Source organism: Cetorhinus maximus, chromosome 21 (genome assembly GCF_964194155.1).
Source record: "Cetorhinus maximus chromosome 21, sCetMax3.hap1.1, whole genome shotgun sequence".
In the NCBI taxonomy this organism is placed as follows: domain Eukaryota; kingdom Metazoa; phylum Chordata; class Chondrichthyes; order Lamniformes; family Cetorhinidae; genus Cetorhinus; species Cetorhinus maximus.
Window position 1 is genome coordinate 44,347,553 of NC_135899.1, and position 13,504 is coordinate 44,361,056.

At 47.6% G+C, this 13,504-nt stretch overlaps 1 protein-coding gene across 1 annotated transcript in view; it reads right to left on the bottom strand.

The window, feature by feature from the left end:
- The window catches only part of col16a1 (collagen, type XVI, alpha 1), a 413,938-nt gene that overhangs the window by 314,448 nt on the left and 85,986 nt on the right, over nt 1-13,504 (bottom strand). The window contains exons 3-4 of the mRNA XM_078566895.1: nt 8,557-8,628; nt 6,074-6,191 (exon numbers count right to left, since the gene is read on the bottom strand). Of these exons, the coding sequence (XP_078423021.1) occupies nt 6,074-6,191; nt 8,557-8,628 (190 nt within the window). The remainder of the gene's footprint in view (nt 1-6,073; nt 6,192-8,556; nt 8,629-13,504) is intronic.

Below are 13,504 nucleotides of genomic sequence, written 5' to 3' on the forward strand. Positions count from 1 at the left end.
ACCAATCTGCCTGCTGCAGATGCATCTGTCCATGACAGTATCGGGAGGAGAGACTACACAGTCATTGTGGAGACGAAGTGCTGTCTTCACACTGAGGTAACCCTCTGTTGTGTGGCACTACCACCGTGTTAAGTGGGAAAGATTTCGAACAGATCTAGCAACTCAAAACTGGGCATCCATGAGGCATTGTGGGCCATCAGCAGCAGCAGAATTGTACTCAAACACAATCTGTAACCTAAAGGCAAAAGGCTCTGAAGAAGAGTCTTATATGAACTCAAAATGTTAGCTCTGTCTCCCTCTCCACAGATGCTGTCAGGCCTGCTGAGATTTTCCAGATTTTTGTTTTTGTTACAATCTGTAACCTCATGGCCCAGCATATCCCCCACTCTACCAGTACCATCAGCCAAGGAATCAAAGCAAAATACTGCGGATGCTGGAAATCTGAAACAAAAACATAAAATGCTGTAAAAACTCAGCAGGTCTAACAGCATCTATGGAGAGAAAAAAAGAGTTAATGTTTCAAGCCCGTATGACTCTTCTTCAGAACTCTGAAGAAGCTCTGAAGAGTCATACGGACTCAAAACATTAACTCTGTTTTTTTTTCTCTCCACAGATGCTGTTAGACCTGCTGAGTTTTTCCAGCATTTTCTGTTTTTGAGCCAAAGAATTAACCCTGGTTCAATGAAGAGTGCAGGAGGGCATGCCAGGAGCAGCACCAGGCATACCTAAAAAACTGGTGAAGCTACAGCACAGGACTACTTGCATGCAAAACAGCACAAGCAGCAAGTGATAGACAGAGCCAAATGATTCCACAACCAAAGGGTCACATCTAAGCTCTGCAGTCCTGCCACATCCAGTCGTGAATGGTGATGGACAATTAAACAACTGAGTGGAGGAAGAGGCTCCACAAATATCCCCAGCCTCAATGATGGGGGAGCCCAGCACTTTAGTGCAAAAGATAAGGCTGAAGCATTTGCAACCATCTTCAGCCAGAAGTGCCGAGTGGATGATCCACCTCGGCCTCCTCCAGAGGTCCCCAGCATCACAGATGCCAGTCTTCAGCAAGTTCAATTCACTCCACGTGATATCAAGAAACGGCTGAAGGCACTGGATACTGAAAAGGCTATGGGCCCCACCAATATTCCAGCAATAGTACTGAACACTTGGGCAGACGTTTTGAAGCCCCCTTTTCCATGTTTTGTGTGTGTGCAAAATAAACCAACCCTGTTACTTTACCTTATCTTGAGTTTGCTGCAGGGTTATCAATAGAGGATTAGATCACTCCAAAACTGAAGGGTTGGGAAAAAACACTGCACCACTTATAAAGGAGGAAAACAGAAATCAAAAACACCTTTCTGTTTACGGACAGGTAATGAGAGGAGAAATCAGGGCTGTTTGAAATTAAACACCCTCCTAAATTCTGTTCTTGCCCCCTCAAGGGCATCTTCTCTTAGCATCACCACAATGTCTTCCTTACCTCCCTTTTCCTTCCCTATCTTTTCAAAGCACTTTGTATCCATGAATGTTAAGTAACTAGTCTGTTTCCATTATATGATGAGAAGGAAATGAGAGGCTTTTAGCAGGTACAAGGGGAACAAATCAGCAGAGGCATTAGTGGAGTACAGACAGTGCAGGGTGGAGCTTAAGAAAGCAATTAGGAGAGCAAAGTGGGGATATGAGAAAGCTCTGGCTAGTAAAAGTAGAGAAAATCCCAAGATATTCTGTAAGTAATCAATGGGAAGAGGATAACCAGGGAAAGAGTAGGGCCCATTAGGGACCAAGGGGGGAAATCTATGGGTGGAGCTAGAGGACATCGCTAGAGTGTTGAATGAATACTTCACATCCGTCTTCACCCAAGAGAATGAGGATGAAGGTATGGAACTCGGGGAGAGAGACTGCGAGGCTCTTGAGTAAATTGATATAGGGAGTGACAAGGTATTGGCAGGCTAAAAAGTGGACAAATCTCCAGGTCCAGATGATTTGTGTCCCAGACTGCTGAGGGAGGCAAGGGAGGAGATCTCAGGGACTCTGACCCAAATTTTTAATTCCTCTCTGGCCACAGGGGAGGTGCCAGAGGACTGGAGAACAACTAATGTGGTTCCGCTTTTTAAGAAGGGTTGTAGAGATAAGCCAGGGAACTACAGGCCAGTGAGTCTCACATCAGTGGCAGGGAAACTATTGATGAGAATTCTGAAGGAGAGAATCTATCTCCACTTCGAGAGGCAAGGTTTGATCAGGGATAGTCAGCATGGCTTTGTCAGAGGGAGGTCATGCCTAACAAATTTGATTGAATTTTTTGAGGAGGTGACCAGGTGTGTAGATGAGGGTAGTGCAGTTGATGTAGTTTATATGGATTTCAGCAAAGCCTTTGACAAGATCCCACATGGGAGACTTATAAAGAAGGCAAATGCACATGGGATACAGGGTAATTTGATAAAGTGGATTAAAAATTAGCTTAGCTGTAGGAGACAGAGGGTGATGACAGAAGGATGCTTTAGTGACTGGAAGCCAGTGTCCAGTGGCATACCACAGGGATCTGTGCTGGGTCCCCAATTATTCATAATTTATAAAAAGGACATAGATGACTATGTGGGGGGTAGGATTAGTAAGTTTGCAGATGACACAAAGATTGGCCAGGTGGTTAACAGTGAGGTTGAGTGTCTTGGGCTACAGGAAGATATAGACGGGATGGTCAAATGGGCAGATAAGTGGCAGATGGAATTTAACCCTGAAAAGTGTGAGGTGATACACTTTGGAAGGAGTAATTTGACAAGGAAGTATTCAATGAATGGCATGACACTAGGAAGTTCTGAGGAACAAAGGGACCTTGGCGTGTGTGTCCATAGATCTCTGAAGGCGGAGGGGCATGTTAGTGGGGTGGTGAAAAAGGATGTGATTGCATTGGAGGGGGTGCAGAGGAGATTCACCAGGATGTTGCCTGGGATGAAACATTTAAGTTATGAAGAGAGGTTGGATAGACCTGGGTTGTTTTCGTTGGAGCAGAGAAGACTGAGGGCCGACCTGATCGAGGTGTACAAGATTATGAGGGGCATGGACAAGGCAGATAGGGAGCAGCTGCCTTAGTTGAAGGGTCAGTCACAAGGGGACACAAGTTCAAGGTGAGGGGCAGGAGGTTTAGGAGGAATGTGAGGAAAAACTTTTTTACCTAGAGGGTGGTGACGGTCTGGAATGCGCTGCCTGGGAGGGTGGTGGAGGCGGGTTGCCTCACATCCTTTAAAAAGTACCTAAATGAGCACTTGGCACGTCATAACATTCAAGGCTATGGGCCAAGTACTGGTAAATGGGATTAGGTAGGTAGGTCAGGCGCTTCTCACGTGTCGGTACAGACTCAATGGGCTGAAGGGCCTCTTCTGCACTGTGTGGTTCTGTGATTATTACCATTACATCATAGTCCCACAGGGCCAGTTGTGCCCATAGCTCACCAGCCTTTATTCACTGCACTTGATGTGATAACATACATGCATCGTTAACGCGTCTTTCTGTTCCTCGTATTCCTTCTGGGTTTGCTCCTATCTAATATGGTACTTCTACCTTCTTTAGTACTATCCAACGCTCTGACTTTTTGCACCAAACTCCTCACCAGGTCAATAATGTGCCTTCAATTCCAGGAGTTTTAACTTTAGCTAACATTCTCTAATGAGGAACTTTATCCGATGCCTTCTGAAAATCCATATCAATAACATTTTTAGACATTCCCCTGACCACAACTTTAGTCATCTCTTCAAAATATTCAATTAGATTTGTCATGCATGACCTACCCTTTACAAATCCATGCTGGTTCTCTCTGATTAGCTGAATAATTTCACAGCGTTCAGTCACCCTATTCTTAATTATAGATTCTAATAACTTCTCGTCAACAGGCGTTAGATTAACAGGTCTATCATTCTCTGGTTTCCCTCTCTCAACATTATTAATGGGTGAAGGGACGCGTGTAAGTTTCCATTCTGAAAGAATGGTTCCCAAATTGAGAATTTTTCCCAACATGTTTTATAAAGCTCTGATTAGATCACAACTAGAGTATTGCATCCAGTTCTGGTCACCACACTTTAGGAAGGATGTGAGTGCCCTTGAGAGGGTGCAGAGGAGATTTACCTCAATGGTTTCAGGTATGGGGGATTTTATCTACAAGGTTAGGCTGGAGAAGCTGTGGTTGTTCTCCTTGAAGCAAAGGAGATTGAGGGGAGATTTGACAGAGGTGTACAAGATTCTGACAAGTTTAGTTGAGATGGACAAAGAAAAGCTGTTCCCATTAGCTGATGGTACAAGCACTAGGGGAGCCAGGTTTAAGGTTTTGGGTAAGAGATGCAGCTGGCCTATGAGGAAGAACTTTTTATGTATCGAGTGGTAATGGCCTGGAACTCACTGCCCATGAGGGTGGTGGGAGTGATGATGATCGATAATTCCTAAAAGGAATTGGATGGGCACTTGAGGGAAATAAACATGCATGACTATGGGAATGGAGCAGGGGAATGGAACTGGTTGTATTGCTCTACAGAGAGCTAGTGTGGACTCAATGGACCAAATGGCTTCATTCTGTGTCATAATGATGCTATGTCGCTATAATATTTGTGTGTTAATGATTTTCATAGCAATTAAGTTTTCTATGAAGCAAAGGCTGGTCCTTGTATATGCTATATATACCCAAATTAATAATTATATCCTAATAACAGAATGATGCTCATTGGAGGCCACAAGTGATGCCCAACACATTCTCCTTTCTTTTCTTATAGGTTAAAAATTCCAATGTTTACAGGCTAAATCACTTAGTCAGATTATTACAAGCTAAGAAATTAACAGAAGTCAGTTGCTCATGAAAGCCACATAGAAATAATAACATGGGAAGCAGTGGATAAGGCAATAATGCCCATCTTGTAGAAAACCATTCTGTCCAAGGAACAGGACTTCAGGGTGAAACACTTCGCATTTGATTTTACAGCATTGTGTAAAGGTGGGATATATTACAGTTCACTCTGGTCTTTTACAAGAACTAACGACTAAAGGAGAATTTCACAGTTCATTTTCACTTCAAGAGCCCCCGAAGGGTTAGAGGGGTCTCGCCGGATGCAGGAGTGTGAGGGAGGGACTGCACACCACAATATGAGAGAGGGAGCTTCCCAGATAGAAGAGTGTGAGAGAGAGACCGCACGCCACAATATGAGAGAGGGAGCTTCCCGGATACAGGAGTGAGTGAGGTGCCACACACGGGTGACAGTGTTGTCAACTACACACCACCAGAGGGCCCAGCAGATGAGGAGTAAAGTTCTTGGACAATTTGTCACACGTAGTGAGAGATGAAATAGCTGCTAGAGCATTGACAATGTGAAAGGCCAAAACCCCAACTAATTTCTAGATCAGTTAACTGATCTGACTCCAATTGAGAGTTTCTGCTGTGAAGATCAGTGAAGGAGACCAGCTTCTATTTTTTCACATCAGCTACTTTAAAATCTCATGAGCCAGAGAGACAGAAACTCCACCATCAGCATAAAGGTACCTTCAGATGTTCATACTCAAACATGGCACAACACGACAGTTCACATGTAAAAGTTGAGGTCTGAAAATACATGGGGTGGTACCTCTAGATGGAAGTGCTGGGATACCATGATCCTCAGACTCTTGCACTGACTCCTCCAACATTGCAGGCTCAATAGGGGCCATGTGACCGATCATCTTCATGGGGCTGTTAGATCATCTGGGGACTAGAAGACTCTGGCCTGTCCCTGAGCCCCTCACAACAATCCTGGAGAGGGGTCATGCCATGGTTACATCCTGGCATTGCTCCCAGTGGCTATGTGGAAGGGGGAGCTGCTCTAACAGGATGTCAATTTTCCACAGTTCTTGTATCAAAATTACAGCAGAGAATGAGGCGAGAACTACCTTTCCCCCACTGCACCCCCATATTTACCCCCAATTAAATCAAACAGCACCAGCATTGTATTGAGGGACTGGGTCACTCTGAACTGCAATCCTGCTCAGACCCTTCCCAAGTCCAACACTCAGCTAACCTGGCTGTCAGCTCACCAGGGGTTCCACCACTGCACAAACTAGAACTTACTCAGTGGGTCTGATGAGTGATAATGTTCCTAATCTCACGGTTAAAGATCCCGTTGGATTCCGGATTTTCTTCACTGCTGGTGTCTTAAACAGGGAGAACCTCCGCAGCAAATTAAAACCTGTGAGGAAAGACAAAGTTTTAATAAACCTTAACTATCCTGATGCCAGGGCTTTGCAGAGCTCTCTAATTTTCTACTTCCTCCCCTTCAGTCCCAAGGTAGCCTGTGGGGTTCGATGGACCACCACAACCTTCACAGCAACAGGGAGGAGCTGTCATCCTAATTTTAGATGCAGATCAGGAACTAGGCCTCCACCGAGGCTCAGGGCTGCCTCCAGCACAGATATAGGCCCAACTCTGAGCCCAGCGCATCAGAGGAGGGAACTCGAGGTACGGCCTGTAAAAACAGCTGGCATGCAGAAACACTGATCTTGCCTTCTACCGAGCGAGAACCCTCACAATCCGAGTTATCAGTGATTTTAGGGTGAGGATGCTGCACAAATTTAAGTAAACGCCTTTCTAAGTGAAAAGAATCACTGTTCATGGGAGCCGCAATGCGAGGTGCAGCTTTACAAACTTAGCTTGAAATGTTTCTGCTTCTCTGACTCAGTGACTCAGGTATGAGCACCTCCATCTTGTAGGACTGTGAATTTGGCGAAAATGAAAACAACCTGCATTTATATAGCGCCTTTAACAAAACAGACCAAGGGGCTTTATGGGTGTGTAATCAGGCAAAAATTCACATTGGGGCAAAGGAGGAGATATTAGGGTTCGCATCTTGGACCAAGGGGTAGATTTTAAGGAGCACCTTACAGGAGTAAAGAGGTGGAGATACGGAGAAGTTCAGGGAGAAAACTCCGAAGTTTCAGGCCTAGGCACAGCCACCAATGATGGGGTGAAGGAAGTGGGGGTGCATGAGAGGCCAGATTTGGAAGAATACAGAGTTCCCAGAGAATTATACAGTTGGAGGAGTTACAGAGACAGAAGCAGAAGAGATGCCACGATGGGATTTGTAAACAAGGATGAGAGTTTTAAAATTGAGGCATCGCTGACTGGGAGGCATTTTAGGTCAGCGAGCATATAGGTGATGAATGGACAGGACTTGATTTAAGGTAGGATTCAGGTAGAAGAGTTTTGGATGAGCTCAACTTTCTGAAGGGTGAAAAATGAGATGCTGTTCAGGAGACCAATGGAATAGTCACGTTTGAGATAACAAAACATGGATGGGGGTTTCAGCAGCATGGAGGTCCTTGATATAATGGTGCGGGAGTGGGAAGAGGAACAATGATAGGACATTGAACAGTATGACGGAATAGGTCAGCGTGGAAGCAGACAAGGACAATCACTGAGCTGAAAAGCACAAGGATACGTGTTGGTGGAGGATGGTGTGGTCAACCAAGTCAAAGGCTGCAGGTTAGCTGAGAATGATAGTGAGCAATAGTTTACCACAATCAGAGTCGCTTCGGATAGATAGATAGTCATACCTTTGATTAAATTCATTTTGGTACTGCTGCAGGGGCAGGAATCCAGTTGAAGGGATTCAAACAAGGAGTTCCAGGGGTGATGGGCATGGTTTTCCAAGGACACAGGGATCAGGGGTGGTTTTCTGAAGAGTTGGTGATGAGGCAGGTTTGAAAGGGGAGGGACGGAACATGAAGAGGGAGAGAATCATTAACAATATCATGCAACATGTGGCCAGGAGGGGAAGGTGGATGGTCAGCTGTTTAGTGGGAATAGCATCAAGGGAGCAGGAGGTGGGTCTCAGGTACAAATGTACAAACTGAGTTCAAAGAGAGCATGAGGGGAGATAGGAGAGAAACTAGAGAAGGATGAGAGTTCAGGACTAGGACTGGGGTGGTGGTGGGGAACCTGGGAGAGGCTTGGCCTGGTAAGGTATGAGAAGAGAGGGAAGCAGCAGAGACAGCTGATTAGATGGTCAATCTTAGTGGCACAAAATTTCATGAACTCCTTGCACTTCTTGCTGGAGGTGGTTGCAGAGGGGACTGGGGAGAGGGGTTTAGTTTGCAGTAGACAAGAGAAGATAGGATTTTTCTTTACTTGCCAGCACGACTCTGGAATAGTGAACTGTTTCAGCATAGTAGGACCTGACAGTGCTTTATTTAGTCTAGCCAAATCTGGCAGTGACAGCTAAACTCGTTGTCTGCCATAAACATTCTATTGGACTGAAGGAAGTGAAGCTTTGGCTCACACCTAGGGGAATGGCCAGGGTGAGAGAGGGGGGAAATGGTTTTAATGGGAACAAGGCCATCAAAGGCAGAAGTTAGAAAGCAGATCTGAGAAATGGGTACATAGATTTGCAATGACTGAAATCAAGGAGTTCATTGTGGGCAATACATGCCAGCTGCCAACTCATGCCACGTCATTGTGTGGGACACGATTCAAGCTAATGGGTCATCAGCAAAGGTCAGGAGGGATTGTGGCCCATGCTGACAATAAATGAGTGACTCTGAAATGAGGTACTTTACCTGAAACATTAACATATTGCCCCTGGTTCTGTAACTTCCATCCATCGCCATGTACACGCGGGCACGGAATATCTGGAGAAGAAAAGTCCACGAATGACTCCAAAACACTGTTACCATAACAAAAGTGTATACTTATATACAAGAAAGAACTAATTTATTTAGTGCCTCTCACAACCATAGGGCATCTCAAAGTGCTTTAGAGTCAATGAAATGCTTTTGAAATGTTAGGAAAGCGTGACAGTCAATTTGTGGTTGTCAAGCCGCCGCAAACAGCAATGAGATAAATAACAGTCAACAGTGATGCCCTTATGGTCAAATAGCCTGCCAAGCACCTGATGCCTAGGCTGAAATATGAAGAGTGGACCTTGGAACGAAATCCTATCAGCTATCAGTACGGTCTGGAAACAAGAGACCAAACCCAGCACAACTCTCAATACGAGTCATGTTTACATGACTTCACCAAGATGCTTTTCTCATGCTCAGTGCCAGCGTGTTGCCATTACCGATCTGCTGCTCTCTACAGGCCAGAGTTTGCCTTTATGCACATGTTCCCTGGTAAGGAATGAGCCCAGATGTCAAACAGAAACCCTGGTCAGCCTGAACTCTATCACTGTGAACTGAACAAGTCGACAGTCTGAAGCCACAATTCACTGCAGGGAAGCTTGGGTCAGAGAATCCTGGTAGGAACTGGGACTGTCAACTCTGCTTGGACTGTTTCCTGGAGGTGTTATCACATGACCCTCCCACCTTCACCCATCCCAACCCCACACTCCTCCCACTGGCTGACCAACATGTCCATTATTAGAGTGCCCGCCTTCCCCTACTGCATGGAAAGCAAATAGACTCAGCTGACTGACTCTTGGTCAAACACTCTATGTCCCACCCCCAATATCTTTCTAACTGGTAGGCAAAAGTAAATGGGGAGACACATTTTTTATTGCCCCTGTAATTGTTCTGGAAACATGCCCTGAACTCCTGGAGAGTCCAGGATAATTCCTGGAATGTTGCTGATCCAAGCTGGGAACTGGGAGTTGCTGTGAAGGTTATTGCTCTGACTACTAACAGCCATTGGGCTGTTTCCCAGATTCCGGACTCGGAGATGTGTTTAGACATTCCAAGATAATATGAGGCTGTGGCTAAGCCAACTGAGTCCAGGGCTACAGTTGAGGCGCCTTTGGTAAACGCTGTATAAATGGTGTGTTACACTGAAGGATGGATCATCTCTGTGTTGATATAAATTTGCTGCAGCTTTTCTGTCTGAACTGGAATATAGCCCAACAATGAGCTTGTGGAATGGGGAGAGAGAACAAAACCCTTGTGAATGGGCTGCAGAATCCTGACTCAAGGATCCTAACCTAGTTCCTAAAATGTAACAGACAAAATATAATGGCAAGAAATCCCAGGACAACAGAGCTGTTTTTTTACATTAACAGCACCAAAGTGTCCAATATGGTGGGTTTATCATGAGCTAGAAGGGCATCATCTGCCACATTGTTATTGGCAAATAATCGGAGTCTGGAACCGGCCCCCAAGACAGGTATTTGGCCTTCCCTGGACACAAAGGCCGGATTTTCATTCCCGATTTACCCTCAGAACATGTTGCACCTTAAAGCCATTTATTCTATGTGACCTTCAGTGTGATCCTTCTCAGGAAGGGGATCAGGAGTTGTATCAATACAAGGTTTCCTTTGTTCTTCATTTCTTCGCCACTTCCTCACCAGGAGATTTCCCTCCATCCCCCACTCTATCCTCACTTAACTTTCTCACTGTTTTTCTCCCACTGTCTCTTTCTCCCTCTCTTTCATCTTCGCTCCTTCTCTCTCCCATTCTCTCTTTCTCTCTCTCTCTGTCTCCGTATTTTCTTCTAGGGCCAGAATCTTCCAGTCCTGCCAGCAGCGGGAAGCTTGGCAGGGGAGGAGGAGGGGGGGAAGCTTAATTTGATGGGAGCCAAAAGTCAGGGATGAACTTTCGGAACTCAGTCTCGGAACTACAAACGCAGGTTAAAGGCGGGTGGAGCTCGCCGATGAACAGTGTTGGGATGTCCTTTCACATATGTTTACATGTCCATTATATGGCCACGTCGCCAGAGGGAGAGTGCAGGGTGTCCGGGGAGGGAAAGTGCCCAGGGAGGGGGAGTGTCTGGGGAGGGGGAGTGTCCGGTGAGGGAGAGTGCAGGGTGTCCGGGGAGGGAGAGTGCCCGGCGAGGGAGCGTGCAGGGTGTCTGGGGAGGGGGAGTGTCTGGGGAGGGGGAGTGTCCGGGGAGGGGGAGTGTCCGGGGAGGGGGAGTGTTCGGGGAGGGAGAGTGCCCGGGGAGGGAGTGTGCCCGGGGAGGGAGAGTGCCCGGGGAGGGGGAGTGTCCGGGGAGGGGGAGGTCCGGGGAGTGCAGGGTGTCCGGGGATGGGGAGTGTCCGGGGAGGGAGAGTGCAGGATGTCCGGGGAGGGAGAGTGTCCGGGGAGTGCAGGGTGTCCGGGGAGGGGGAGTGTCCGGGGAGGGAGAGTGTGCGGGGAGGGGGAGTGCCCAGGGAGGGAGAGTGCAGGATGTCCGGGGAGGGAGAGTGTCCGGGGAGGGAGAGTGTGCGGGGAGGGGGAGTGCCCAGGGAGGGAGAGTATCCGAGGAGGGAGAGTGTCCGGGGAGGGGGAGTGTCCGGGGAGGGGGAGTGTCCGGGGAGGGAGAATGCAGGATGTCCGGGGAGGGAGAGTGTCCGGGGAGTGCAGGGTGTCAGGGGAGGGGGAGTGTCCGAGGAGGGAGAGTGTCCGAGGAGGGAGAGTATCCGGGGAGGGGGAGTGTCCGGTGAGGGGGAGTGTCCGGGGAGTGCCCGGGGAGGGGGAGTGCCTGGGGAGGGAGAGTGCCCGGGGAGAGGGAGTGTCCGGGGCGGGGGAGCGTCCGGGGAGGGAGAGCGCCCGCGGAGGGAGAGCGTCCGGGGAGGGAGAGCGTCCAGGGAGAGAGAGCGTCCGGGGAGGGAGAGTGTCCGGGGAGGGAGAGCGTCCGTGGAGCGAGAGCGTCCGGGGAGGGAGAGCGTCCGGGAAGGGAGTGTGCCCGGGGAGGGAGAGCGTCCGGGAAGGGAGTGTGCTTGGGGAGGGAGAGCGTCTGCGGAGGGGGAGTGCCCGGGGAGGGAGAGCGTCCGCGGAGGGAGAGCGTCCGGGGAGGGAGTGTGCCCGGGGAGGGGGAGTGCCCGGGGAGGGGGAGTGCCCGGGGAGGGGGAGTGCCCGGGGAGGGAGAGCGTCCGGGGAGGGTGTGTGCCCGGGGAGGGGGAGTGCCCGGGGAGGGGGAGTCCCCGGGGAGGGGGAGTGCCCGGGGAGGGGGAGTGCAGGGTGTCCTCATGCCCTTTAAAGATCCCATCCATGACGGGGCTGGAAAATCCCAGCCTCTGTCTCTGTCAACCTGTGCTTTGCTCTCTGGTTCCCAGTCTCTCATTGTCTCTTGCTGGATCTCTCACTTCTTTCTCCATCTCTCTCTCCCTTTCTCACCAACCTCCCTATGACCCAGTATACGAACAACTTCAAACATACATATTCAAAAAAGGCTGTAAAAATAAGCCCAACAACTACAAGCCGTTAGGTTTAGCCTCAGTGGTGGGGAAGCTTCTCTAAACAATAACTTGGGTCAAAATGAATAGTCACTTGGGCAAACACAGGTTAATTAAGAAAAGTCAGTATGGATCTGTTAACAGCAAATTGTGTTCAACTAACTTGCTGCTGTTTTTTGATGAGGTAACAGCGAGTGTTGATGAGGGTCCTGTTGTTGATGTGGTGTACATGGACTTCCAGTAGGTGCACAAGTGCCGCACAACAGCCTTGTGAGCAAAGTTGTAGCTCATGGAATAAAAGGGACAGTAGCAACTTGGATATGAAATTAGCTGAGTGACATGGGTGTTTTTCAGACTGGAGGAAGGTTTACAGTGGAGTTCTCCAGGGGTCAGTGTTCGGACCCCTGCTCTTCCTGATATATATTAATGACCTAGCCCTTAGTGTACAGGAAACAATTTCAAAATTTGCAAACGATACAAAAAAATATAAGTATCATAGACTGGTGAGGAGCACAGTGTAAAATTTCCAAAGGAAATTGGTGGAATGGGCGGACAAGTGGCAGATGAGATTTAACATGGAGAAATGTGAAGCAATTTATTTTGGTAGGAAGTTCATGGAAAGACAGTATAAAATAAAGGATAGGGCGGTACAGGAGCAGAGAGACCTGGGTGTTCATGTGCATAAATCATTGAAGGTGGCAGCACAGGTTCAGAGTGTGGTTAATACAGTATCCTGGGCTTTATTAATAGGGACATAAAGCATAAGAATAAGGAGGTTAAGTTAAACTTCTATAGAACACTGTTTTGACCTCAGCTGGAGTACTGCGTACAGTTCTGGGCACCACAATTTAGGAAGGATGTGAAGGCATTCGAGAGGCTGCGGGAAAAGTTCATGAGAATAGTTCCAGAGATAAAAACTTCAGTTACATAGATTGGAGAAGTTGGGAGTGTTCTCCTTGGAGAAGAGAAGGTTGAGAGGAGATTTGATAGAGGTATGCAAAATCATGAGGTGTCTAGACAGAGCAGTTAGGGAGAAACTGTTCCCACTTGTGAAAGGATCGAGAACCAGAGGGCACAGGTTTAAGGTAATTAGCAAAAGAAGCAATGGCGATATGAGGAGAAACTTCTTCATGCAGCGAGTGGTTAGGATCTGGATTGCAGTGTCTGAGAATGCAGTGGAGACAGGTTCAATCAAGGCTTTCAAAAGGGAAGAATGTCTGAAAAGAAAGAATGTGCAGGGTTATGGGGAGGAGGTGGGAGAGTGTGTTATGGGAATTGCTCCTTCAGAGGGCCGATACAGACACAACAACCTGAATTGTCTCCTTTTTATACTATAACCATTCTTTGATTATATTCTATGTTTACCTACAGTCCCTGATGTCAAGATTGAGATTCCTATTCCCAGCTGATGTTAACTGAAA